Genomic DNA, 27,703 nt, shown 5'->3' on the forward strand with positions numbered 1-27,703 from the left:
ATGATGGACTCAAGGGCATCCTGATCAAATTTGCAGATGACACCAAACTGGGAGGGGTGGCTAACACCCCAGAGGACAGGAACACACTTCAAAACGACCTTGACAGATTAGAGAACTGGGCCAAAACAAACAAGATGAATTTTAACAGGGAGAAATGTAAAGTATTGCACTTGGGCAAAAAAAATGAGAGGCACAAATACAAGATGGGTGACACCTGGCTTGAGAGCACTACATGTGAAAAGGATCTAGGAGTCTTGGTTGACCACAAACTTGACATGAGCCAACAGTGTGACGCGGCAGCTAAAAAAGCCAATGCAATTCTGGGCTGCATCAATAGGAGTATAGCATCTAGATCAAGGGAAGTAATAGTGCCACTGTATTCTGCTCTGGTCAGACCTCACCTGGAGTACTGTGTCCAGTTCTGGGCACCACAGTTCAAGAAGGACACTGACAAACTGGAACGTGTCCAGAGGAGGGCAACCAAAATGGTCAAAGGCCTGGAAACGATGCCTTATGAGGAACGGCTAAGGGAGCTGGGCATGTTTAGCCTGGAGAAGAGGAGGTTAAGGGGTGATATGATAGCCATGTTCAAATATATAAAAGGATGTCACATAGAGGAGGGAGAAAGGTTGTTTTCTGCTGCTCCAGAGAAGCGGACACGGAGCAATGGATCCAAACTACAAGAAAGAAGATTCCACCTAAACATTAGGAAGAACTTCCTGACAGTAAGAGCTGTTTGACAGTGGAATTTGCTGCCAAGGAGTGTGGTGGAGTCTCCTTCTTTGGAGGTCTTTAAGCAGAGGCTTGACAACCATATGTCAGGAGTGCTCTGATGGTGTTTCCTGCTTGGCAGGGGGTTGGACTCGATGGCCCTTGTGGTCTCTTCCAACTCTATGATTCTATGATTCTATGATTCTATGAGAGGGCCTGAAGCTCTGACATCCACAGTCGGCAGGGCCAAAAAGAAGGCAGCAGAGCCACCTCTGTCTTTTCCTGTCTGATCTTGCGAAGGACCGTGGAAGGATGGATTGAGGTGGGAATGCATAGAGGAGGCCTTCAGGCCACGGGGACACTAAGGCATCTCATGCCTCTGCTTGAGGGTCTTGAAATCTCAAAAATTAATGTAGTAATTGACAAGTGGCTTTGCTTGCAAACAAGTCCACTTCGAACTGGCCCCAGCCAGAGCCTCCTTTCTGCAGAGCATGGGAAGCTTGTTGTCTTCCTAGAGCACAATATACATCAGGAGGCCTAGTTGGATCAGAATTGAGTATACGCTTCCAGAGTTAACACTAAATACATTACTTCTGGTAACTTAGCCACCATAGCCACTAGAGGGACATGAAAATTGATGTCCTGGGCTTTTTAGACTCATCTACCCACCAGACGCAGGTGGCGCTGTGGGTTAAACCAGAGCCTAGGGCTTGCCGATCAGAAGGTCGGCGGTTCGAATCCCGTTGCTCGTTCCCTGCTCCTGCCAACCTAGCAGTTCGAAAGCACGTCAAAGTGCAAGTAGATAAATAGGTACCACTCCGGTGGGAAGGGAAACGGCGTTTCCGTGCGCTACTCTGGTTTGCCAGAAGCGGCTTAGTCATGCTGGCCACATGACCCAGGAGCTGTACACCGGCTCCCTTGGCCAATAAAGCGCCGCAACCCCAGAGTCGGTCACAACTGGACCTAATGGTCAGGGGTCCCTTTACCTTTACCCACCAGAAGTGGCTTAGTCATGCTGGCCACATGACCTGGAAGCTGTCTGCGGACAAATGCCGGCTCCCTCAGCCAGTAAAGCGAGACGAGCGCCACAACCCTAGAGTTGTCCGCGACAGGACCTAACGGTCAGGGGTACCTTTACGTACTATCTGAAACTAAAGGGGTGTATTGGTTTGCCAGATGTGAAATATATTGGCATTGTTTTCAGCTCTCTCATCCTACTTCTTGCCCAGCTTGATCAAATGCCCGGCCACCTTGCCACAGAGCAGCAGTCACCCAATCCTTCGCTGCTCTGAATCCAGGGGCTGCTTCCTGTGCTCTGGCCACGTAGGTCCAGTCAGGCCTCTTCTGGAACAGGTGCGTCTCGCCTGTGTCAAAGACTTCCTCTGAAAGGCATCCCTCGCCCTGCACAACGCCCACTGCTGCGTGCGGCAGCCTCTTCGGCCCGCCAGGGGACACTTCTGTGCCTGCGGATTCCCATTGTTACGGAAATGACATGGGAGGGGGGCACATCTTTAAAGTTGTTACAATGCTACAAATATTATGCCTGAATGTATCCTTTTGACTTGACAGCTCAGGGAAGATACCTAGTTTTCGTATAAATCATATAAAATCAACCCCTTTGCCAATTTCCTCCATTCCAATACCATTTGAACCCTGAAAGGTGAATTTGGGCTCCACCTCTCTCCATGAACCAAGAAGTCATGTGGGCAGCAGGAAGAGGGCATCCCGCCATAATTCCCCAAGCGTGAGAGCACATACAGGGCCCCCCACCCAGGGAGTGACCAAGGGGGCAATACTAGACATCCGCAGAGGCAGTTGAGCAAGGCAGGTGTTCTGAAAGCCCATCTCCAGACAATGTCAAGAGTTTCATTGTTCCTTCTGTGATGGGGACTTAAGAGGTGTTGGGAAAGGTGTCTGATCAAGGGACCTCATGTTGAACTTGTGTAACCCTTGTGTAAAAAGGTAAAGGACCCCTGACCGTTAAATCCAGTTGTGGATGACTCTGGAGTTGTGCGCTCATCTCGCTCTATAGGCCGAGGGAGCCGGCATTTGTCCGCAGACAGCTTCCGGGTCATGTGGCCAGCATGACTAAGGCGCTTCTGGTGAACCAGAGCAGCGCACGGAAACGCTGTTTACCTTCCTGCTGGAGCGGTACCTATTTATCTACTTGCACTTTGACGTGCTTTCGAACTGCTAGGTGGGCAGGAGCAGGGACCGAGCAACGGGAACTCACCCCATCGCAGGGATTCAAACTGCCGACCTTCTGATCGGCAAGCCCTAGGCTCTGTGGTTTAACCCCCAGCGCCCCCCGCGCCCCTAACCCTTGTGTACCCCTCCCCATTTGTGACATGCTAGCGATGTAGTGATGATGTATCAGTGATGCCCCTCGAAGTGTATTCTGGAAGGAGGTTTAAAAGAGGATGTCCCTCCATGCTCAGGGTTCCTTACTCCGTGTGGGAATCAAGGTCACGCTCTTCTGCTCCAAATCACTTGGCTGGAACCTCCTCCTTTTCTGACCTCGTGGTCCCTCGCGGGACTCGCCCCCTGGCCAGATGGGCTGCTGAGCGGGCTCCTTCCCCCCCAGCACCACCTTCTTCGGCCTGGCGGGGCCCTTGAGGCGCTTCACCGCCTGGCGCTCCTGCCCTGGAGCCCCGGGCTCGGGGCCTTCCTTCTCCCGCTGCTTCCGGGCTCCAGCCAGGCCCTTCCCGGCTGCCAGGGTCCGGGGCCCGCGCAGGGCCTCCCACCCCCCAACTCCCCTCAGGACTCCAAAGTCGCAGCAAAGGCTTCTGGGACGGAAGACGCAAAGGCTTCTGGGATCGCCAGGCCCTCCTTCCGCGCCTTTCCCCCGGCGCATGCGCATTCCGCTCACAGAAACGGCTTTTTTCTCGGGTCACGTGAGCCGCTGGCTCTTCCTCTCGTCCCCATGGCAACGGCGCGCTCTCCTCCCTCCCTTCCGCGCTTCCTGCACGGCGCCGGCCGCGCGCTCGGCTACGCGTCCCGCGATTGGGGCACGGTGATTGGCCGCGGGTCGGCCTCGGAGTGCGCCTGCGCCGCGCGGCCCGCCTTCTCTTCCTTCCCTCGCCGACATGGAGCGCGCCGGCGCCGCGCCGGGAGGAGCCCCGCCCGGCCGCCTGCGTGGGTGTCACGTGGGAGCGAGGGGAGGGGGGCCCCGCGACACAACAGCCCCCCCCACCCGCCCCCCCCGACGCCCCCTGACGCCCCCCCCCTCTCTCTCTCCCCGCAGCCACCAAGCGCCGCCCGCCCGGCCCCTCGGCCTCCAGCCCGGCCCTCGGGGCGGACCCCCCGCGCCTCTTCGAGGACACCAGCGCCGGCGCCTTCCTGGCCCAGCCCGTCTCCAGCTTCGCCGCCGCCTACGGGAGCAGCCTGGCCAGCCAGGGCAAGGAGATCGTGGGCAGGAACGTGAGTGCGGCCCCGGGGAGGGAGGGGGCCCGGGGAGCCGCCCCTTGGCCCAGAACCCAAGAAGCAGGCAGGCGGAAGGGACCCCCAGGGGTCCTCTAGTCCACCCCCGGAGCTCTCCTTAAAGCCCTCCCGCAACAGAGGACAAGCTAAGGCTTAGGGCCCCAAGAGGGCCCCCCAAAAAAATTAAAGGAAAAAAACCTACATTTCCAAAATATAAGAGAAAAAACAAATAATATAAAACCTACAGTTGGAAGGGACCCCGGGGGCCATCTAGTCCAGCCCCCTGCCAGGCAGGAATCCCAACTCCGCGCATCCATATGAATGGTTGCAGGGCATTTACTCTGAGGAGTGCAGGGGGGCAGCTGCGGTTCTCCCAGCCTCGTCACTTAAGTCCTCGCCACAGTCCTGTGAGGGAGGCTGGGCAGAGAGAGGCAGTGATATACAACAAAGGAAATCCCATTGAGACACTTGAAGTAGTAGTAGTAGTAGTAGTAAAAATAATAATAATAATAATAATTTATTCATACCCCGCCCATCTGGCTGGGTTTCCCCAGCCACTCCAGGCCACTTCCAACAAAACACTAAAATACAATAACCTATTAAACATTAAAAGCTTCCCTAAACAGGGCTGCCTTCAGATGTCTTCTAAAAGTCAGACATTTATTTCCTTGACATCTGATAGGAGGGCGTTCCACAGGGCGGGTGCCACCACCAAGAAGGCCCTCTGCCTGGTTCCCTGTAACTTGGCTTCTTGCAGCGAGGGAACCACCAGAAGGCCCTCAGAGCTGGACCTCAGTGTCTGGGCTGAACGATGGGGATGGAGACGCTCCTTCAGCAGCTCCTCTTTCCTCTCTGCTCACGCTCTGCTTCTGCTGCTTCTCCTGCCCTCCCAGATCGACCGCTTTGTCCCCGTGACCAAGCTGAAGTACTACTTTGCTGTGGACACCGTCTATGTGGGCAGGAAGCTGGGGCTGCTCCTCTTCCCCTTCCTGCACCAGGTGAGCCGCAAAGGGCCCCGGCTAAGGCGGGAGGGGGGGAACTGTGGGGCATCGGCCTGCTCCAAGCTGCCCCCTGGTGTGGCTTTGAGGCTCAGGCCAGGGCGCCTTCCCCTGTGCCACCCCGGCCCCTTGGCAGCAGGGAGCCCGTTGGTAGCCTGTGGGGGTTCTTGGCTGTCTTTGGCAGGACTGGCAGGTGCAGTACCAGCAGGACACCCCTGTGGCCCCCCGGTTTGATGTCAATGCTCCCGACCTCTACATTCCAGGTACGACAAGGTCTCTGGGGGTCCCTGGGGTGGCTCCAGCCCTGAGGTGGCTTGGGGGGAGATGCCCCCGGGAGGAAAATGGTGGAGGCCTTGCTTTGGCAGGGCTGAGCGCCGGTCTCTCCCGTGGCTAAGGAGCCCTTTCCCTCCGCAGTCATGGCGTTCATCACCTATGTCCTGGTGGCAGGGCTGGCGCTGGGGACCCAGAACAGGTGAGAGGTTTCAGGGGTCACATTTCTGCTGGCATTCCTAGGGAAGGTGGGGCAAGGAGCTGCCCCAAACGCTGCTGAGCTTCCCTGGAAGACCTGGACCCCATCCTCGTTTCCTGGCCGGTTCAGCCCAAACAGGCATGGCATCCTGCAAAACATCCCAGGATGTGTAGCTTGTGAAGGAGGCTGAGAGTTGTTCGGAACTCTGGGGACCCCGTAGCTCTGAGAGGGGAAAAGGGGTCTCCTGACAGTTCCCTTAGAATAGTCCTCTATCTAGTCCAACCTCCTGCAGTGCAGGAATCAGGGAAGGAGAGCCTTCCGAGGGAGTCCGTTCCGCTGTGGACAGGCTCTTACTGTCAAGAATATTTCCCGAAAGTTTAGTTGGAATCACGGAAGAGGCGTGAGAGGGTGTGGGGCTGTGAGGCCTGGCCAGTTTGGGTGGCCAGGGAGCCCCTCCCTCAATACTCTCCCTCCCCCGCCCCCTGCAGATTCTCCCCCGACCTGCTGGGCTTGCAGGCGAGCTCAGCCCTGGCCTGGCTCATTGTGGAGGTGCTGGCCATTCTGCTCAGCCTCTACCTGGTCACCGTCAACACCGACCTCTCCACCATTGACCTGGTGGCCTTCTCAGGGTACAAGTACGTTGGGTGAGTAACCAGGAGGCGAGGGCAGCCTGCTCCAGCCGGGGGCGGGACTGAGCCCCTCTTAATGTTTGGTGTTTTATTGTTTTTAATATCCTGTTGGAAGCCTCCCAGAGTGGCTGGGGAGGCCTGGCCAAATGCGTGGGGTATTATTCATTCATTCATTCATTCATTCATTCATTCTGGGCTGGGGAAGAGCTGGGTTCTGGGCCTGACGCTTCTCCCCTCCTGTGACAGGATGATTGTCGGCCTCCTGGCTGGGCTCCTCTTTGGGAAGACGGGTTATTACCTGCTGCTGAGCTGGTGCTGCATCACAATCTTTGTCTTCATGGTAAGAACTTCCAGGAAGTGTGTGGTGGGGGGTCATTTCCCAAATTCTTCTGCGCTTGTTGAGCATTTTGCCCAGCAGGAGCAGGCCTCGTCTTGGGCTCTGCTTTGGCCTCCAGTAAAAGCAGCCTTTTACCAGCTTGGTTAATGGGTTTAGGGCAGGGAGGCTGGTTCTGCCACACTGAGCAGAGCCCTGAAGCCTTTGGTCCCAGCTCAGTCACTGAGATCACCTGCAGGAGTGTCGTTGGCCATTCCCCAAGTTGGAGATCCTCACTTGATAACAAGGAACTGGGCCTTTAGCGCCTAGTCCTGTGGAACACTCTGCCACTGGAGATTCAAGAGGCACCTTCTGTGCCAGCTTTTAAACACCCGCTGAAACCTTTTCTGTTCCGCCAGTCGTATGCCAGCAACTAAGAATACTTCTTTCTAGAATAACCAATTGCTGTCAGTTTGCAACTTTTTTGGTGGGTTTTATTGCATGGCTTTATTACTGCAAACCCCTCCGAGGTGAAAAAGCAGTATACAGATGGCCTTTAAATAAAACTGCGCCCGTTGCAAGAACCCTCCCTCCTGCTTGGCGAAGCCCCAGGCAGGCCGGGCCTCCGTGTCCCTCCCTGCGCTCTGCCCCTGATTCGCCTTTTTCTGTGTCTTTTCCAGATCAGGACCCTGCGCCTGAAGATCCTGTCGGAGGCAGCGGCCGAGGGGGTGCTGGTGCGGGGAGCCAAGAACCAGCTGCGCATGTACCTGACCATGGCTGTGGCCGGCCTGCAGCCACTCATCATGTACTGGCTGACCTTTCACCTCATCTACTGATGGACCGGTCTGCCAAGGGGGCAGGGCGGGGGTCCTCACTCCTGGTTGCGGTCTGGGTGGCAGGCTGGACATAGACCTGGCCGGGAGCCACTGTGGCTCTGGCTTCAGCGACCTCAGGGGGGGGGGCAGCAGGAGCCGGTTTGTAGATTGGGGAGGGGCTCCGGCGGGGTCCCAAGCAGGCTTCTGCTCAGCTCCCTCTGCCTGGGGGCAGCATCCTTTTCCCACCCCCTTTGCATGCAGGCCAGAGCCCTTGCCATCACTGCCCCCCACCAGAGAGCGCATGGCGTTCTCCACCCGTGCCGCCAGGTTTTGCTGCTCCCGAGCGACTCAGTATTACTACAGGGGGGGGGGAGAGGCTCTTGCGGGGGTTTCCTGGAGCAGCTGCCCAACACCCGCCTGCCCCCCCCCCAGCCCACAAGCTGCTTGCTTCCCTGTTCAACTTCACAGCCTTTGGTGCTGTACACACAACGCCAGGCCAATAAAGAATGAAACCTGCACTGGGGGTCGCTCTCTGCTGCGTGTGGGGGGGGAGTGGGGCTTTCTTTCTGGAGCAAGAAGGCTCTTGCAGGCTGCGGTGGTTCCTCTTGGCGGAGTATGCAGCTTGCGTCGCTCGCTCAGCCTGCAACACCGTGCCACTGCTCACTGGGTGCAAAGCGGGGAGGAGGGGCTGGGGGCAGGGGGGTCGCAGCACTAGGGCTTGGCCCTTGCAGAAGAATGGCAGTCCTTCCCGCCCTCTTCCTTGTAACTAACTCCTCACCCCCTGCCACGCTCCCTGTTCCACCAGTGGGGCCTGGGGCTGAATTGTGGTTCCTCTCTGGCATGGAGAGAAGGCGAGGCTGAATCTGCTCAGAGCAACATCCTCCTTTGCCCACCTGTGCCCCCCTCCGGCTCAGCCACCCCCTCCAGAGTCTCACGCCTCTCCTTTGGCCCAGATGGATGCATTCCAGGTCTGCCAACTAACACACCCTCACAGCTCCTTCCCACCAAAAGGATTTAATTCTTTTACTCTGCTGAAGTTTGACCTTCCATTTCCTTCCATAGACATTCCAGTGCAACACAAAAGGCAGCTCCCTTTATTTGTCCCAATAGTGCATAAAGTAGGAAAAAACATAAGCCGAGCCCGCAGGATCAGACCAAAGGGGGTCCATCTAAGTCCAGCATCCTGTTCTCAGGTGCCTCCTTTGAGAAGCCAGCAAGCAGCATCCAAGCACAAGAGCCTTCTCCCTTCCTGCGGTCTCCAGCACCTGCCATTCAGAAGCACTGACTGCCTCTGTGGCCAGGAGCCCTGGCTGGCCCTCTCTTCCTCCTCTGTGAATTGGTCCAGGCTTTCAAAGCCATCCCAATTGGTGCTCTTGCTGCCAGCAGAAGAAAACAAAGCCCCTCCGCATACAGTGCGAGACCCCTGATGCGCCCACCTTCAAAATGCAAAGCCCTTCCCCTGCTGAACCATCACCAGGGAGCACAACATGCTTGACAATCTGAAAGCAGCCCCTTTCGTTAGTCCTTTAGTTCGTTATCCATGACGGCTCCGCTGGGGCTTGGGCGGGTCTGCGGTGAGGAGTCCTGGGGTGTACAGAGCTCAGTGGCTTTTCTTCTTCTTTTTCTCCTTATGGGGCTTCTTTTCTTTCTTGGGCTTCTTCAGCTTCTTCTGGCGGCCAGTGCCAGGTCCCTGCAGGGGGGGGGGGGCAGAAGAACTTACATTTCCCACCAGCTGCAGCAGGCAAGGGAAGTTTGCCTTTCGACCAGGAGCCAGCCCTCAGTCCAGGGGCGGGTGTGTTGAGGGAGGCTGTGTCCCCTCCTAGGCCCGGTGGGGTGGGGGAATGAGATAGGGCTGGCCAGGAAATGGGGAGGGGGACACGGAAGAGAAGAGCGCCTGTGGACACTGCTTTCAAGGGGGCTCTGCTACCACTGACTATCAAATGCCAGTTGGCATCATGCAGAGGTTTTTACATTGCCCAGAGAGTGGAGCCCTAGAATGGTAGAGTTGGACGGGGCCCTGGCAGCAGGAATCTTTTGCCCCACATGAGCCTTGCGAAGGGGTCAAAGCACCCAGCATGGGGGTGGAGCCAGGCGTTGCCCACAGTCCTGACATGGAGGGAGCTATTGCTTGTCACCTGAGAATGACTTGCAACCAAGCATCTCCACGCCCAAAGGCACGCAGAACTGGCAGGAAGCCTGACCCTCACAATCTCTCAAAACCTGGCCAAAGAGGCCATCTTAACCTGGGTGGGAGGTCGGGAAGAGGCCCATGGCCACCTAGTCCATCCCGCCCCCCTCCTCACGAGGGCCAGCCAGGAGGCCATGATGGGAGACCCAGGTCTGGTCTCCAGCTGCACTTCTAGGCTCCTGGGAAGGTAGGGGAACAAAGGCGACACGGGTCTGCGAGAGGAGGGGGTCAGGCCTCTTTCTCCTGGACGGGGGTTTCCCGCCGCCCACCTCCCGCCCCCGCCTCTTGCCTTGCGCTCCTGGTCGCTGTCGCTGGAGGAGGAGGAGGAGCTGCTGCTGGAGTCGGATGCGGATCGGGGCCCGCCTTCCTGCAAGGGGGAAGCGGGAGTGAGAAGGGGGTCTCCGCCAGTTGCTCCAGCGAGACCGCGGCCCCTGGAAGCGGGGAGGGGGAGAGGAGGGACCCCCCAACTCACCGCGAGGCTCTTTGCTGCGCCCTCGGCCGCAGGAGGCGCCCCCGACGGCTGGGCAGGCGCGTCGCCGCTGCGCGGGCCCGGCTTCATCTCCGCCACGGGGTCGGGCTTCGGGGGATCGGGACCCAGCGCTGCGGGCGGATGAGAGAGGGAAAGGGGGTGACAGGGGGCCTCACCTGGAGGGGACCCAGGCGTCCTGCCCTTGGGGACACCCCGACAAAAAAGGGAGAGACCCCAGCCGTCTGGCCAGGCGCGCCCCGACTCACCTGCCGCCAGGTCGAAGTCCATCGCGCCAGGTGCGCCCTTGCTCCGGGGGGCGACGACGACGGGGCGCTTCCGCGGAGAGGCGAGGCCAGGCGCCGCCCGGAGAGGAGGGATCCGGCGCGCTGGCTCGGGAGGGAGCCGCCCCGTCGGGAGCGTCATCCTGGGCGGCCGGGCGGGGCAACGTCCGCCCCGTCGGGGGCGCCAGGGGCTTCTCCGGGCGCAGAAGTACAGAAGTGGCCAATGGACGGGGAGGGGGGTCTCCGGAGGCCGGAGCTTGGGGGGCATAGGGCGCGCACACCCCCTGCCCGCCTGGCCAGAGGTCCCGAGCTTAGACAGTGTTAGAAGAAAAAACTGCTTTTTCCCTTATGGGGGACACAAGAGGCCGCACAGAGTCCTTAAGTGGGTTCCCCATTGGTAGGAGAAAAGAACAGAGGCCAAGCAGAGAATATTGAGAAGCGAAGCAGCTAGTAAGCCTGATCTTTATTAAACTGTTGCAACAGGGTCCCCACTCACCACACGCAGGAGGGAGGAGAGGAACCCAGAACATTGGTGTGCAAGGCCTTATAGAGAGATTTGAAATTTGCCTCCCCTGTAGCTCAAGCCCCCCCCCAAAAAAAACACACAACATCATGTATACTTCACTGAAAGGGCGGTCTACAGCAGAAAACCTGTCTGCCAGGCTACCTGATAATGGTCACTGATTGCTTTTACCTGGGCAGTTCCTGACTCCAGGTCACAGGCTCACCCTATTCACACACAGATATGCCTTTAAGACAGGATTTCTGAGCAAAGAGACAATGGGGAGGCTTTTCCCATTTCCTTCCTCCTTGCAGAGAAACATTTGAGGTCTATTTGGGAGAGTCAAAATGGTTTCAGGGTTGCTCCCCTGTACTATTTCAGACACGGGGTTTGCCTTGTACATTTATGAAAATTTATTATATATATATATATATATATATATATATATATATATATATAAGACCTTAGAATTCCTGTAGCAATAGGATGCTCTGACATAACATTGTAGAGCTGGAAGAGACCCCCAGGGTCATCTACTCTAACCCCAGGAACCAAGAACCCCTGGGAGGGGGCCATCCAACCTGTTTAAAAACCCTCCACGAAGAAGAGCACACTGCCTCCCAGGCCCACCTGTCCAGCAGCGCTTCCTCCTGTTTTGAGGTAGTATCTTCCCTTGTGAGGTGAATCCTTTGCTTAGGGCCCTGCCCTCTGGGCAGCAGAAACTGGGCTCGCTCTGTGCAGTGGGGCAGCTACAGCCCTGCATGCTACCGTGCTCTGCTAATTGGGGGGTTGGGGTGCCTGTATCTTTGAGGGCTGCCCCCCCCCCGCCCAGTGGTGCAACAGGCCAGCTGGTTGACTTGCAGAGCAGCTGCTTCCTGCTTGGTCCAGCCTCAGGCAGGAGAGGGTTAATTCATGACACAGGAGGGAAGCATGTGGACCCTCTTTGTTCTCCCCTCTGCTGGTTTCTGAGAGAGGAGAGAGAGAGATAGTAGATCCCTCTGCTTACTAAACACAACACACACACACAGCCACCGCCCCTAAGCTGTGGGTCTGGACACCTGCCAGGAGGCGGCTGGGCCTGCCAGGCCTTTTCTGTTCCAAGCAGGAAATGTTCCCTTGCACCAGCTGCAGTGTAAAGCTTTGAATTGCATGTGGCAGAATTGGGGCCTTCCCTGAAAGTGGGGCTTTTGGTGGGTGTGGGGCAGGGGAAGGCTAGAGTTCTCACAAGTCCCTCCTTTGGGCAGAGTAATGTGACAGAGGCCAGAGAGGCTTGTCCTGGTAATAAAAAAACATTATTATTATTATTATTATTATTATTATTATTATTATTATTATTATTATTATTATTTTATACCCAGCCCATCTGGCCAGGTTTCCTCAGCCACTCTGGGTGGCTCCCAGTAGAATATTAAAAACACGATAAATGCATAAAACATTAAAAACTCCCCGATACAGGGCTGCCTTCAGATGTCTTCTAAAAGTCAGATAGTTGTCTATTTCCTTGACATCTGGTGGGAGGGCGTTCCACAGGGTGGGTGCCACTAACGAGAAGGCCCTCTGCCTGGTTCCCTGTAACCTCACTTCTCGCAGGGAGGGAACCGCCAGAAGGCCCTTGGAGCTGAACAATGGGGGTGGAGATGCTCCTTCAGGTCTACTGGGCTAGACTCCCCTCTCCGCCACAGAAGTCACCCCAGGTGAACACACAGAACAGGCCTGGAGCAGGAATGGTACCCAGGCAGCTGCCCCCAATGGCTTTGTCCTTAAGGGGGATACAGAGAGAGACGAGGCTTTTAGGCTTTCCCCCAGGTGGGGTACAGGGGTTGCTGCCTCTCTGCCTTCCCTTCCCTCTCAAGAGCCAGGGGTCCCCCCCCCCTGAAAGCTACACACACACACACACACAGGGTGTCCAGCACAAGATGACTCCAAGCACCACAAGAGTTTGATCTGTTTTATTCAAAGACCTTCCAGATTTAAAAAGGCAATTAAAAGAACAATTCCAAAAGATTTGACGCAATCAAGTTTCAATTTTTTAAAAAAGTATAAAAACCCACTGAATGCTACACACAAGTCGGATTTTGCTCAGAGGGAGGTGCCCTGGTTGCCCATCAGGGGGAGGGGGGAATAAATGGGAGTCAGTTCCTTGTTTTCTCCAAAGGAGGAGGTCCAGCAGCCTCAGCTCCCAGGGAGGAGCCAGGCAGGCCTCACGACTCTCAGCTAAGTGGCCTGCCTGTTCCTCCTGCCGGCCAGCCCTGCAGCGGGAGCCGGATGGTCCCCCAAAGATCAGGAAGATGCAGACATGTTCAGGGCAGCCAGTTTCAGAAGGTGATTGCAAGGCCACACAGGAGGACTTGGACCAAACTGAAAACCTGCCTCCTTTTTTCCCCCTCTCCTGAAGCTCCTCCTGCTGCAATGACTCTGGCAGGGACACCTGGAAAGCACACCTGTGAAGGCCAGGAAAGGGGCCAGGATGGAGAAGCTGCAGGTGGAGGGAAGGGAAGGCGGCTGCGGCAGCAGCTCAGACAGAGAGGAAAGGCCTCTCCGGAAAACGTGGAACTAGAACTCACTTCAATTGATCCAAAACAAAAGAGCGTAGCCAGCAGAGTTGGACACACACGGAAAACAGAAACCTTGAAGAAGGCAGGAGCAGCTCAGGGAGGAGCGGAAGGGGCCAAAGCAAAGCCGGCCTTGAAGGGGGGATCATCCTGCCTGCCTGGGGAGTGTCTTTCTGCGGAGAGCAGGGCCAGGGCCAGCCCCCTTCCGGGCAAGCACAGCACCTGTGGCTTGTGGGGCTCAGGGACACCCAGGGGGGTCTGTCTGGGGCTGTGAAAAATGGCTGGAGTCTCCCTGGAAGCAGAAACAGCAGCCGCCGTCCCTTTCCACCCCCTCGCAGCAAGAGGCCATAAAACAGACGGCAAAGTCCGCAAAAACACAGGCCGCTCCCTGCAGCAAAGACCGTGCCCAGGCAGAGGCAGGGCATTCCGGACCCCACAGAGACTTTGACCTCCCCCCCCCAACTCCCAGGAGCAGCGCTGTGAAGACTGGGGCAGGGGAATGAACATTCAGTGGGAGATGCTTCGCTCCTTGCCCTACAAAGCAAAATTTCGTACCACTGGGGGGGGGATAAGAGGGCCCCCACCTGGCCAATTTCTCCTTCTCTACCTTCACATCTCTACCCTGCAGTGAGGAGTCACAGCTTCACAGAGTCAGGGACTCCAGCGTTGTGCCCCCCCCCCAAAAAAAACCACACCACCTGCTGTAACAACTGGGCTTCACCGCCTGCGTTGAGCATTTCCCACAGACCAGACCCACAGGAATCTGGGAACAGCAGTGGATCCCAAGGCTGGGGAGGTGCCCCCCCGACTTGCACTGCTTGGGGGCTGTGATAAATGGGGGGAGAGGGGCAGGCCGTGCATCCTGGGGCTCTTGCGTTTGCCCAGGCGCCCTTCCCTTCCATGTTTGGGGCACAGGCCTCCCCCATGCTCCAAGTAACCTTTCCGGGGAGGTGGGGCCCCAGATATAGCCCCCCCTGCCCCCCGACCGTGTTCCTGCTCCCGGCGGCTGTGCTTAGAAGAGAAGGGGCTAGCAAACTTGGAGAGACAACCAGCGTCATGAGAAAGGAGCCCCCTCCCTGGGGGAGATTTATGATCCAAGTGTGTTCTACAAAGCTGGCCCCAGAGAGGGGGCGGGTAGGGCGGGGGGAGAGCCCCTCGCCTCCATTATTTACATGCAGCTGGAGCCCCAGCCGGCCAGAGGGAGCCCGCCTGCCCCTGGGGCTCAGAGGGTGTAGGCGTTGCTCATCAGGTACTCCTTGTCGTCCAGGGTGCTCCAGACCGGCCCCAGGCTCAGCTGCGGGTTCTTCCGGCAGATCTTGACCAGGAAGAGCACCATGGAGCCCAGCAGGGCAGCCGCCATCAGGGCCAGAAGCACCGCCAGCACCACCGCTGCGGAGGGGAAAGGGTTAAAGTGTCAGGGGAAGTTATTATGAAGCTGCCTGCGTTACCTGGATCCGAGATTGGATTAAGTTAGAAAATGCAGATCTGTTAGATCTGGAAGGACATGCTTATTTGTGCTATAACAAAGGGAAAATACACGAAGGATTTCATAACCATATTATCAGGATATCACTCTTCAAAGCGTGGGGGGGGGGACATAAAGATTAATTAGAACAAAAAGCCCCATGGCGGTGGTCTCCAATAGAAGCAACCTCAATAAAACAAATAAATAGTGAAATGGCCTACATATAGAGATCTATTAACAGAAACAGATTAAAGTTCGAGGAATTTGAAGAGATCAGAGAACACATCTATGACTGGTTGCAGCCGAGACTTCTTGGCCCCCAGGAGGAGAAACCAAGAGATGTTGCATCTTCCATGGCGATTTCTGCCTTTGGAGACGCCCTTCTGACTGCGCCGCTCTTAAGGCCAGTTCCCCAAATGGGAAGCTCCTGGGAGAGGCTGGAGGCAGAGCCAGGAAACCTGCCAGCTGGGGGGAACTAGGAGCAGATGCCCCCAAGCGACAGACCCGAGGGAAAAGGCTTCGCCAGCCCCCCTGGCAAATCTCCTCTGGATTTCAGAGGCTCCCCAAACACTGTCCCTTTGCATTTCTTAGTGCAGAAAGTATTGATCTGATGTCTCGAGGTCTTTCCTATTCTCCTTAATTCAAGAGGGTTCAGGAAGCTTCTCTGTTTGAAAGAGGCAAGCAGAAAGCTCCTGGTGTTTGGGTTTCCTTCAGAAAAGGAATACAGCTGGTTTAAACTGGTCCTGTTATCTCTTTCAGTCAAGGTCGTGCAAACTATAATGGTTAGGCCAGGAGGAGTGAGCCTGGGTTTCACTTTCTCTCTCTGTCTCTTTTCCTTCTGGTGTTCTGTACATTGTATGCTTAAAGTTTAGTCTTATTATAAGTTATGGTAAGTTTAAGTTAAGCCTGCTGCAAGTGGATTTCTTATGGACAGGGCCAACCCTGAATGTATTTGTTCTAGTTACAGGTAGGTAGCCGTGTTGGTCTGCCATAGTTGAAACAAAATAAAAAAAAAAATTCCTTCCAGTAGCACCTTAGAGACCAACTAAGTTTGTTATTGGTATGAGCTTTCGTGTGCATGCTATGGTATCTGAAGAAGTGTGCATGCACACTTTTTCTTCAAAGGAAGGATTTATTTATTTTTTGTATTGGATTTGTGACCATTATGCTCCTTTGCCGTCAGTAGCAGTAAAGCTCTGCTGGCTGAAATATAACTGCCTCTGGTCTATTTTTGAGGAATCCTACAACGTGTTTAAGTTTCTACTCTGCTAACTATATAATTATTATCATTATTAGTAGTAGTATTTATGCCCCGCCCTCCCCAGCCAAGACTGGGCTCAGGGCGGGTAACACCAGGTATAAAAACAATTGATTAAAATACAACTTAAAAACAAGATTAAAATACAACATTAAAATGAAGCCTCATTTCAGTAGAAACTCAAATCAAAAACTTTTTTGGGGATGAAAATGTCAAATCTTCACCGAGGCCAACTACCGTATTTTTCGCACCATAGGACGCACTTTTCCCCTCCTAAAAAGCAAGGGAAAATGTGTGTGCGTCCTATGGAGCGAATGCAGGGGGGAGGCAGGCGGGAAAAGCCCCCAAGAGCTGCACACAAGCTCCGTGCGCTCTTGCGGGCTTTTCCACAGGAGGGAGAAGGGACTGACTGGCCGCATCAGTCCCTTCTCCCACCTCCCAGAAAAACCAGGAGAAGCCGCGATCTCTTTAAAGGAGTTGCGCGGCTTCTGCCGGTTTTGCGGGAGGTGGGTGAATCCCCCCACCTCCCAGTAAAGCCAGAAAAGCCCTGCGCAGCGTCTCCCAGCAAGGAGACGCTGCACGGGGCTAAAGGGGAAGCCAAAACAGCGAGCGGGATCCATCCCGCTGGCTGCCTTGGTTTGCTCCATAGCTGCGCGCATCCCCTCCGGCAAGGAGAGGCTGCACGGGGCTATGGATTCTTTAGCCCCACGCAGCCCCTCCTGGCAAGTAGAGGCTGCACGGGGCTAAAGGGGAAGCCAAAACAGCCAGCGGGATCCATCCCGCTGGCTGCCTTGGCTTGCTCCATAGCTGGGCGCAACCCCTCCAGCAAGGAGAGGTTGTGCGCAGCCTGTACGCTGCTCTTTGGGGCTGGGGAAAAAAATTTTTTCCCTTGATTTCCCCCCTAAAAACTGGGTGCGCCCTATGGTCCGGTGCGCCCTATGGTGCGAAAAATACGGTATATCTCAGAGTTCTGCTCTGGAGCACCATTGAGTAGAGTTTAAATGACAAACACTGCAGCCCCTGGCCTCTTCCAGGAGAGTCAGAGGCCTGGCACTGCGACCCCCCCTGCCCCCCCAACTCCCCCCCCAGGCACCTACCTCTGGTGGAGTGGATCATGGGGTCCGGGAAGAGGTGGCTGTGCTGCTTGGGTTCCAACGGCTCCTCCGTTAACTCTGAAAAGTGGGGAGACGTGTCAGAATGGAAGGGGAGACCTGCGGCTGGATCAGGCCCAAGGGGGAAACACTGGGTGCTCCAATCGAGAACCCCAAAGCAGGATCCGGGCACCAGAGCAACGCTCTCCCCTCCTGGCGTTTCCCTTCCTCTGGCTGTGGGGCAGAGCAGGGCCTTGTGCCCAGGAGCCCCACAGAGCCCTCTCCTCCAGGACAAAGGCCAGCGGGTGAGAAGGGGCTGGGCGGCACCCACTGCCTCCCTGTCCTGGGGAGCCAAGGGCCAAATGCGCTGGTTTTGACCTCTAAAGCCTTAAATGGCTCAGGACCGCAATACCTCCAGGACCGGCTCTTTCCATATGAACCTACCCGGACCCTGAGATCATCCTCTGAGGCCCTCCTTGAGAGATGGGGAGGGTGGCAACACAAGAACGGGGCCTTCTCTGTAGTGGCTCCCCATCTCTGGAATGTTCTCCCCAGGGAAGTTCACCTGGTGCCTTCATTATACACCTTTAGGCGCCTGGCAAAAACGTTCATTTTGAACCAGGCCTTTGGTTGACCTGATCGACATCCCATACCCTTTTAAAATGTGGCTCTTTTTTGGGGGGGGTAATTATTGGGTTATTGTTCTTATTTTGATTTTATATATTGTGATCTTTTCTGTAAACTGCCCTGAGCCCTCTGGGTATAGAGCAGTATATAAATTCAATCCATCAATCCATGCTCCAGCAGAAGCCATGGGGAGTTGTGAGTCCTCAGAGCCCAGCCCAAATGGAGGCCTGGTGAGGACAGGATCGGGGCCTTCCTGGCAGGTCTCTGGAGGGCAGAAGCGAAGGAAGGAGCTGAATTCTAAAACACCTCGAAGCAGCAGCCGGGGGCCGCATTGCCAAATCCAGGAAACCTCGAGTCTTAATAAACCGGCCAGCCCACATTCAAGGCTTTGGCAAATGGCCCTCCTGGAACTAATAGGATCGAGAAGGCAGAGCCCGAAGGACCGGTTTTCTTCCTCTGTGACAAGGCATGACAAGATACGCCTTCGACAAACACGGAGGCACATTCAGAGCCACCAGGACAAAGACCTGGCTCACCTGAGACGGTGGAGAACCTCTAATCTCCTTTAGGATGAGACTCCCAGGCGGAGAAGGCTTTTATTTCTATAAATCTTTACTCTTTGCTAAGGGAACATACTCTGGAGCAGTGCTGGATCTGTGCCCTTTTGTCCCTCCATGACGTGATGCTTCCGTGGTTTAAATTTTCGGTTCCCTTTTCTCTCTTTTTGTTAAGTTTGCCCTTTTCCCCTTGGCTAACAAATCAATAAAAGTTTTAAAAAGGGAGTGAGGAGGCTCTGGAACTTTTCCAAATCTCCTTGGATTTTGGGGAGGGGGGGAATCTGCCCTTCCACCCGGGGCAAGGATGTGAGCCCTTGGGGGGGGTCTGGCCTGGGCGCCCAGCCTGCCCCTTCTTACCCCCATCTCTGGCGCACTGGAGACAGTGCTCCTCGTAGTCGTAGTTGTTCTTGTTGCCCCCGCAGCCGCCAAAAATGAACATCTTGCACGTACGGGTCTCCAGGTCAAAGTGCCAACGAGGGAAGGCTCCGCGGCAGCGCCCAACCTCTGGGGGGGCAGCGCAAAACTCTGGGGGGGGGGAGAGGAAAATGAGACTCAGAGGTGCCCTTGGAGAGAGGCCAGAACTGGTGGGGGGCTGGAGCCACCTCTCCCCCTTCAGCTGCCACCCCCGCCCCACCCAGTTACCTTGGAAGCCCTTTCGGTCGTCTCCTGGCAGACGGCGGTGGCTGGATCCAGACGCGGCTGTCAGGGAGGGAAGGCAAAGCAAGTCATTCCAGAAGAAGAGTTTGGACTTGGTATCCCACCTTCCACTCCCCTTAGGTAAAGGGAGCCCTGACCGTTAGGTCCAGTCGTGGCCGACTCTGGGGTTGTGGCGCTCATCTCGCTTTATTGGCCGAGGGAGCCAGTGTTCAGCTTCCAGGTCATGTGGCCAGCAGGACTAAGCCGCCTCTGGCGAACCAGAGCAGCTTCCCGCCAGAGCGGTACCTATTTATCTACTTGCACTTTGACATGCTTTCGAACTGCTAGGTTGGCAGGAGCAGGGACTGAGCAGCGGGATCTCACCCCGTCGCGGGGATTCAAACCGCCGACCTTCTGATCGGCTTAACCCACAGCACCACCCACGTCCCTCTCCTTAAGGAGTCTCAAAGCGGCTAACAATCTCCTTTCCCTTCCTCCAGAGTTCAGAGCCCACACTGGACCCTGCGAGGAAGGCCACCCATTCTGGGGGGGGGGGCAGGGTGCCATGAGTCTCCCTGTGCAAGGAGGGTCAGGGCACAGAGCTCCCAGGCCCTGGGGGAAGGCAGCCTCCCCCCCCCCCCGAGACCTTCTCACCCATCTCCTTACCCTTGCTGGTGGGTGCTGCTGCTTCTCCCTCTGTGCCCCCCTGGCCGCCATCTGAAAGCCAAGAGAGAGTGTCAGGCGGCCGCAGTCAAGACCCCCCCCCAGGTGGGCCCTGAGCCCGGGGGGAGACCGCCAGGACACAGCAGCTCTTCAGCAAAGGGGAAGATCATATTCCCAAGCTCCTGGGTTGGCAAGGGGGAGACGTCGAGTCTGCTCCCCTCCCAATGTGTGAAAAGCAGGAGAAGATGAAGGGCACCGGGGTCCAGCTCCGAGGGCCGTCTGGCGGTTCCCTCCCTTCAAGAAGTGAGGTTGCAGGGAACCAGGCAGAGGGCCTTCTCAGTGGTGGCGCCCACCCTGTGGAACGCCCTCCTAGCAGATGTCAAGGAGATAGGCAACTATCTGACTTTGAGAAGACATCTGAAGGCAGCCCTGTTTTTAATGTGTGATATTTTATTGTATTTTTAACATTCTGTTGGGAGCCATCCAGAGCGGCTGGGGAAACCAACCAGATGGGCAGGGTATAAATAAAAAAAATATTTATTTATGATGATGATGATGAAGCCAGAAAGTCCACCTCACCAGAGGTGCCAGGCAGACTTTGGAAAAAATGTCCTCCATTCTATTTGGGTCTTGCCTGAAGAGGTATCTCAAAAGGGACCTCCAGTCCACCTGGGGGCTTGCAAATCATCGCAGTTGTTGTGGTTTATTGACTGTACTTTTCTGTGTATAAGACTATGCATTTTTCTGATAAAATAATGTTGAAAATTGGGGGCCACCTTATACATAGATAGTGTAGAGTGGAAATTTTCCTAATACCGAGTCCCCCAAAATAGGGGCAAACATACGGATTGTTGCAAATTGATTTTTAATATCCTTGTTTCATGTTTTGCAATCATTTGTGCGTATATCGTTGCAACCTGCCCTGGGACCTTTTGGTGGCCAGTGGGTAAGAAATCTAATTATATATACACATATAACAATTAATACAATTAATTTTAATTGTAAACAACTAAAAACTTTAGCAGGGTCAGAGTAATGCTTGTAATATACCCCCCCAAAGGAAAAATGGATAATATTCCTAGAGCAAAAAAGAGAAGCAGATGGAAAATTGGGTTGATAATGGTAACCATGGAAGGGCGGAGGGAAGTCAAGGGAGAGGCGGCGATGGGTGTGTTTGAATTTAAATGTCATGCAAAACTTAATAAAAAATAACACCCCACACCCCCCACTCACCTGCAGCGCAGATCTGGCGACACTTGTCGGCCGAGACAAAATTGTTGGCGTTTCCCCGGCAGCCGCCGTAGATGAACTCCTGGCAGGCCTGGCTGGAGGCGTTGAACCACCAGCGAGGGAAGGCGGCGCGGCAACGCCCTACCACCTTGGGCAGGTAGCAGTCGTCTGGAAGGAAGCAGAGGGGCCAGCAGGCTCAGTGGCTATTGCGACAAGGAGGGGACATATCCAGAGGGGCAGGGGGAAGGAGGGGAGGCTGAGGGTTCTGGAGCAGGACCTGGGAGACCAGGATTCGAATCCCCGCTTCAGCCAGGAAGCTCACTGGGTTCAGCTTTATTTCCACCCCAAATGAGGAAGGGCCTGAAAGTTTCGGGAGCGGCTGCTATCGTATTTCTCGTAGCAATTCACTGCAGTGTCTTGCTTGCTGGCACAATTTTTAATTTTTGTGTTCTTTGCTGCAAGTTGCCTGCAACCAGCTTTGGCCGACTTGCCCTTGAAGCAACCAAAGTGAAGGAGACAAAACTTCCTCCTTCTCCAGCCCAGGAACTTGGCTCGACTCCAACCCCGCGGCAGCAAAACGGGGCACCGGGGAGAGGAGGCAAGATGCGCACCCCACAGACCGGGGGGGGGGGGCGCTCTGAAGCAGCTGCACCCTCTTCGCTAGGGAGGGTGGCAGCTCCAGGCCCAGAGGTGCAAACTCTGCTGGCAGCTGCTCCTGAGCGGTGGAGAGGATGTCCCCATTGCATTGAGCGAGACGCCAGAGACTGACATTCCCAGGAGTTCGGGTGTTTCAATTAACTCCGCTCCGCCTCTGGCGCTCAAAGGGCCACCAGAGAATTTGTGGTGTTTCCCCCACGGGCCGTAAATGCTCTCCCCCCGCCAGACGGCGACGTCACAAAGTCGGAGCTGCAGGATGATGGCACAGCTGGTGGTGCAGCAGTGCGAGAGAAGCCGCTTTTCCTGGGTCTCTTTCGTGGGGAAGCGGGACCCCCACCCACACCAGAAGCTGCCTCCCGCAGAGTCAGGCCATTGGTGCGCCTTGCTCCCTGCACTGACCGGCAGCAGTGCCTCTCTGGGTTTCAGGCAGAGGGGGGGCTCCCTGCCCTACCTAGAGGGGCGAAGGGAAAATGAGTGTGGGACCTGGCACCCCAAAGGGGGGGTCACAGCATGATAAATCCATCGGTCTCAAAAGCGACACAAGACTCTGTTCTTTTCCTGATGGGATCTACTTAATGAATAAAAGGCTTTTTGCTAATCCAGATAGATAGACAGATAGACAGACAGACAGATAGATATAGCCAGATTTAACCAGTGAGTCGCTACAAGGAATATGATAGCAGCCGCTCCCCAAACTTTCAGGCCCTTCCCTATTTGGGGGGGGGGGAAGAAAGCTGAACCCTGTGAGCTTCCCAGCTGAAGCGCGGATTCCAATCCTGGTCTCCCAGGTCCTGGTCCAGCACTCGAACCCAGGGCCAGATTGAGGTTTCATGAGGCCCTCAGCTCCTGAAGGTAACGGGGCCCTTTCTATGTCCAGCTGTCCTTGGTCAACAGCAAATTGTCACTGTTTTTTGGTGTTGAATAGATGCTACAGGGTCATTGATGGACCTAAGAGGTATCTAAAGCCATTTGCACATAACAAATAGGAGCCCACACAACACACAACACTGCTGCTGTATGTAGGTTTAATCTTTTTTTTTAATTCTATATTTTGGACATGTACATCCAGGTTTTTTCCCCTTTAAATTTTTCTGGCCCCCAACCGAGTGGGGCCCTAAACTAGAGCTTGTTTAGCTTATATGTAAATCCTGCCCTGGATAGATAGATAGATAGATAGATAGATATTTCTGTCTCCCTCTTTCCCTGACTGCTCCAGCTGCCAATCTCCAACTGACACCTGACAGCCAACACAATTGGCCAACTGGCACCCATTTCTGGAGCCTTCCGTGAACCAAAGTCACGGCCTCCACAGGAAAGCCGCTGTTTTTAAACAGGATTCAACTACCTCTTGGGGCGGACGATTCCCATTTGCTTCTCCCACAGATAAGCCAAGTTTGCACAGCTACCCAGAGTATCTGCTTCCTGTTTATGCTACTGGAGTTTTCTGCTTTCTCTCTAACTTAGGAGTTAAATGCAGAACTAAATATGGAGCTGGGCGGCCCTTTGGAGTTAATCTCTTCTCAGGCTCACAGTGTGTGTGTTTTTATAACATTCCCAGCTATTAAAAGATAAAAGCTCAATAACAAAAGAAGGGCGAGCCGGAGTTCAAGGCTTTGCTGGGGATGCTGCGGCACAAGGAGAGGGAAAGTGTGCCTCTGAGCATACGCAGGCTGCCTTCCCTTAGCCCGGCCCCCAGGGTGACGCTCCAGGCAAAACTCTCCTCCTCCCTTTGTGGCAAAGCAGCAGCAGCAACCTCAAAGGCACTTTCCCCAACCACTGGCAGAACTCTTCACATGGGCAGAGGCACAGCTACCCTCCTGCTGGGAAGGGAGGGCTGCAGGAGAGCCGCCCTCGACTGCGGTGGGACCCAGTCTGCCTGGGGGGGAGGCAAGGGGAGTCAATTCCTCCCTCCATGCGAAGCAGTCCGGGGGGGGTGTCCTTTTGCACAGAGGCCACATCTGGGAGAAGTCTTCCTTCTACACGCCGGGCAGCTGTCCCAGGGGCTCAGCTCAGTTGGGTTACCCTCTGAGAGAAGACATGTTCAACCCTCGACAGGTAGATCCTGACTGATCTCGGGATTAAATCAAGTGGACAATGAATGTCCCCACCATATAGGTATGTAATGACCAGATTAGAATGATATGGTTTTATTTGTAGGTGTGTGTTTTTGTTTTTGTTGTTCTTTTTTTCTTTTGTGTTCTTTTTTTTCTTGTTTGTACTGTTTTATTTCGGATTCAATGTTTGTAATTTTGTTGTAATTTTGCATTGAAAATAAATAAAAAAATTTAAAAGAATGTCCCCACCCCCACAATGGGGGGAGGAGGGGGGAGGGCAGTGAACTGTGGTGTCAGCAATTTTTTGCATTCCCCCCCCCCTATCCAAAGCTCAACAGCTCTTGGCAAGGACAATGGAGAGATCACTGCCAGTTTTTTTATACTGGGAGCAGATCGCAGTCTCTTGGGAGCCGGACATGTCCGTCCTAAAAGAAGGGGATGTAGGAGAGAAAGAACCCAAATAAAAGCAATTACTGGGCAAAATGTCTCTCAACCTCCAAGGAGACAATATTAATTTAACAGCTTAAACTTTAACAAGTCCTCTTCTTAGGAGATGCTGGGAGAATTTAGGGGGCGTCTCTTAGGATTATTATTGACATATTTATTTGTACTCCACCATTTCCCCCGCCAGGAACTCAAGGCAGCTCACGGATGAAAACAAGAACTGCTCAAGTTCTCTGGCAAACTGGCCCAACAAAGCCTGGCCATAAAAAAGCACTTGTGGAAAAATCAGATCATAAAATGAAATTGGCCCAAGGCCTGAAGCACAAAGACTCTTCTGTGACTGAATCTCACAGCTTCATGATGCAAGTGGCAAGGCCAAGAAATGAAAATCAGAGGACACCCTTCACAACAGAAAACCTTTTCGGCTAACTTAAAATTGTTTATCGCCTTCTGTACAAACAGCAGTTTGGGGAGAAGAATTTGCATCATTTGGTTGCTAATTCGCATGTATTGCCTTAGACTAACCTTCTGGGTTAGGATGGGATATTCCACTATTTATCCGTCCAGTGTGATGCTGTTCTATGTTGAAAGAATTAGATTTTTTAAAAAAACCAAACTATGCTGAAATGGCAAAACTGACTGGGAGGCTCAGGAATCAAGAAGATAAGGACTTTTTTAAAAAATAGGGAGAAATTATAGTTTACTTAGGAGACCATTGTAATCAAATAAAAACGCTGGCTGGACAATAAAAAAAAACCTAATATGGACAATTTAGAGAATGAAAAATGTGGAGAATGTAATGAGATGCAGGGGATAAGTCACAAGATTCAGAGAATCTCATATATGGATATGGTAAAAGTTTTTCCTTTTTATTATTGTGGATTTGTTTTTGTAATTTTTTTTTACACACAAAAAAAGAATTATTATTTTTAATTAAGAGAAGGGGGTAGTCCTGTTCTGCTCTTTTGCAGGTTTAAGGAAGGTGAGCAGGACATGGAAGGAATAACCAATACCCCACTAGCAGGGTTGTCGGAAGACAAACTTGCAACGTTAAGAATTTGTACCTTTTAATATTTATTTTAAAATTTGTGATTAAGTGAAACGTAAATGGGAAAATGTATAAATGCTATGAAGTAATAATGAATTATGGCAACCATATGGGGGGGAGTCGAAGCTCGATTGAGCAAATATGTAATGAGCACAATAAGGATTTGTTTAAATGTAATAAATATAATAATAGTAATAATAATAAAAAGGAAGGATGCCCCCTCCCCACCAGGAAGTCTGGTCTCCATGGGGCAGAGCTCGAACTCCGAGCCAGACAGGCCCCTTGGCCGGTGATTCAGGGAGAGCGGCTCCGGTGACCTCACCACAAACAGGCTGAACCAGTTTGAGACTGGCCGCCCAGCCCTGCGGAGCTCAGGCAGATCAGGTTGCCTTTGCACCCGGTCAGGCCAGTTCAGGAGGAGGAGCCTGACCCAGAAAGGCTGTTTTCTTTGGCCCACAAAGCAGGGAAGGGAGGTTTCTCTCTCCTCGCTAAGAAAACAAAGAGCTCTCTGGACCAGGCGCAGGTGGGACTGGATGACCTCTGGAGTCCCCTCCAACTTTCCAGTTCTGGGATCTTGCCCACTTGGGTCCAGGGAGCACAGCCTCAAAATCCCATCCCGGGGTGGCAGGCAAGAAAAGGCTTTCCGGAAATAAAACCAAAGCAGCCAGGAGTTCTGCAGGCAGACAGGTGTGCTGTCCCAGGTAATGCCCAAACTGGCAAGAATGCCAGGGGGCACAACACTAGGCCCATTGTGCCATCCCTGCCTCTGCCAATCCGGCTTTTGCTCCCACACTCGGGACCCAACTCCTCCCTCCACGAGGGGCAAACCCAGCCAGATGTATATATACTAAATTATTATGATTGTAAACAGACAACTTCCTCGACTTGAAGAGCAGGCACGATCTGGGCAGCAGGCCAGCCTCCTGGAGCAGCCCAGGGCGAGGGGGGCAGCTCCGTCCCCTGGCACAGACCCGCCCCCCAGCCAGCCAGCCCCTGCCCAGTGGGGTCTCTCTCCTCCCAGCCCTCCCACGCCTCGCGCAGAATTCGCACCTGGCACCGAGGGACTGAACCGGGAACAAGGGGCACGGGCGGGGGGGGGGCTTGGCAAACACACCTGGGCAGAGAGAGCACTTCCTCCTCCTCCGCCTCCTCCGGGGGGGGGAGGGGAAGCTGCCCACCTGCGCCGCCGGGAGCCGCGCCCCGCCTGCGCCCCTCCCTCCCCCCGGGGTCTCCCCACCCCAAGGGGGCCACCCCCTCCCAGGCCCCGCGGGGCCCCATGGAGCCACAGGAGCAGCAGGGCGGAGTGGGGGGCCGGCCAGGGATGGGACCCCCCCCCCAAAAAAGACAAGGGATCGGGCAGCCATTGTCCCTCGGGGAGGGGGAGGGGCTCGAAGAGAAGGCCCGCCCCCTTCCGGGGGGAGGGGGGAGGGAGGCCGGCAGTTGGCGGCGCCCCCCCAAAAAACACATCAGGAAGGGGGGGAGAGAGAGAGAGAGAGAGAGAGGACCCCCCCCCCGTCTTTCTTTCTGTGATTCCCCCTCCTCACCTGGCAGCGCCTCAGCGGCGGCGCCCAGCACCATCGCGGCCATCAGGATCAGCCCCGCGCTGCGCCCCATCCTGGCCGCCTGCGAAGCCCCAACTGCGCCCGCCGCGCCCGCCGCCCCCGGACCCCGCAGGTGAGCCCCGCCCCCGCGCCAGGGCCGCCAATCGCCGCGCCCCACGTCACAAGGGAGGGAGGGCCAGTCACGCCCCTCGGCGCACCTGCACCTGGGCGGGGCCGCGCCCCTCCGGCTGCTGCCGGCCCGTGTCCGGCGCCCTCGGCTCCTGCGGCCGCGGAGGTGGAGTTGGGGGTTGCCCCGCCGGAAGAAGGCGCCCCCGAAGCAGCACTCCGGGATCCCGGCGGTGGGGCTGGCGCGCTCCCGCGGGGCGGAAGGGAGACAAAGGCAAGAGAACATCTTCTTCTTCTTCTTGTGGCGGAGGAAGATGGTCTTCCCTCAACAGGGTCTTCAGAGTGAGTCCGCAAGAGACTGCCAGGCATGTCCAAAGTTCCCTTGGGGGGGGCCTGATCCGGCCCGCCGGTCGGCTTAATCCGGCCCCGTGGCAGTTTATTTCCTGGGGTAAAATCCTCAACAACGTCAATCCTACAAAAAGCTCAACAACTTGGCTTGGCCCTTTGGTCAGCCCTCATGGCCCTTCACTTCATCCAATCTGGCCCTCTTTGGAAAAGTTTGGAGGCCACTGGACTATGGCGTCTCTGTGGAGCCAGTGTCCGGGAAATTCCAGGCATATGGCAGTCCTCATTTATATGCTGGTTGTCCGTTTATTTTTTCAGCCTGGGTCATATTCCACTTTGGAGGTGGGTTTCCCGTCTGGCTATGGTGAGTCTGATTTTTCTTCTCCTTCTTTGGCAATCTTCTTTAGCCGAATAAGATTGTCTTCCATGAACACGGTTTTAACAGTGAGTCCGTAAGTGACTTTGGAGGCCAGTTCTGGATCCACACGTCCTTCCGCGGTGGGGAGACATAGGCTTCCAGGCGGGAGTTGATCCCGGTGTGGATTTGCCAAGCATGCCTCCCTCTTCGCACGTTTCTCCCTTGTGTCCTGAGTTCGAGTGTCTTCAAAGCCCAG

At 54.9% G+C, this 27,703-nt stretch overlaps 3 protein-coding genes across 3 annotated transcripts; 1 reads left to right on the forward strand and 2 right to left on the reverse strand.

Annotated features, from left to right (window-relative positions):
- Window positions 1-3,797: 3,797 nt before the first annotated feature.
- Window positions 3,798-7,440, forward strand: YIF1B (Yip1 interacting factor homolog B, membrane trafficking protein). Its single transcript, XM_053397614.1, has 8 exons — window positions 3,798-3,846; window positions 3,956-4,131; window positions 5,025-5,129; window positions 5,314-5,392; window positions 5,544-5,601; window positions 6,087-6,242; window positions 6,474-6,567; window positions 7,221-7,440. The coding sequence occupies exons 1-8, from the start codon at window positions 3,798-3,800 to the stop codon at window positions 7,374-7,376; spliced, it is 873 nt and encodes a 290-aa protein (XP_053253589.1). The 3' UTR covers window positions 7,377-7,440.
- Window positions 7,441-8,873: 1,433 nt separating this feature from the next.
- LOC128418836 (nascent polypeptide-associated complex subunit alpha, muscle-specific form-like) lies at window positions 8,874-10,561 on the reverse strand. Its single transcript, XM_053398919.1, has 5 exons — window positions 10,279-10,561; window positions 10,016-10,143; window positions 9,813-9,910; window positions 9,659-9,722; window positions 8,874-8,924 (listed from the first exon to the last, which is right to left on the reverse strand). Exons 1-5 carry the CDS (start codon window positions 10,559-10,561, stop codon window positions 8,874-8,876), a joined length of 624 nt encoding a protein of 207 aa, XP_053254894.1.
- Window positions 10,562-14,401: 3,840 nt separating this feature from the next.
- SPINT2 (serine peptidase inhibitor, Kunitz type 2) lies at window positions 14,402-26,746 on the reverse strand. Its single transcript, XM_053397615.1, has 7 exons — window positions 26,622-26,746; window positions 20,878-21,042; window positions 19,648-19,698; window positions 18,988-19,044; window positions 18,703-18,870; window positions 17,168-17,242; window positions 14,402-14,736 (listed from the first exon to the last, which is right to left on the reverse strand). The coding sequence occupies exons 1-7, from the start codon at window positions 26,689-26,691 to the stop codon at window positions 14,570-14,572; spliced, it is 753 nt and encodes a 250-aa protein (XP_053253590.1). The 5' UTR covers window positions 26,692-26,746; the 3' UTR covers window positions 14,402-14,569.
- Window positions 26,747-27,703: the final 957 nt, after the last annotated feature.

The sequence above is a fragment of the Podarcis raffonei genome, chromosome 8, assembly GCF_027172205.1.
Source record: "Podarcis raffonei isolate rPodRaf1 chromosome 8, rPodRaf1.pri, whole genome shotgun sequence".
NCBI lineage: Eukaryota > Metazoa > Chordata > Lepidosauria > Squamata > Lacertidae > Podarcis > Podarcis raffonei.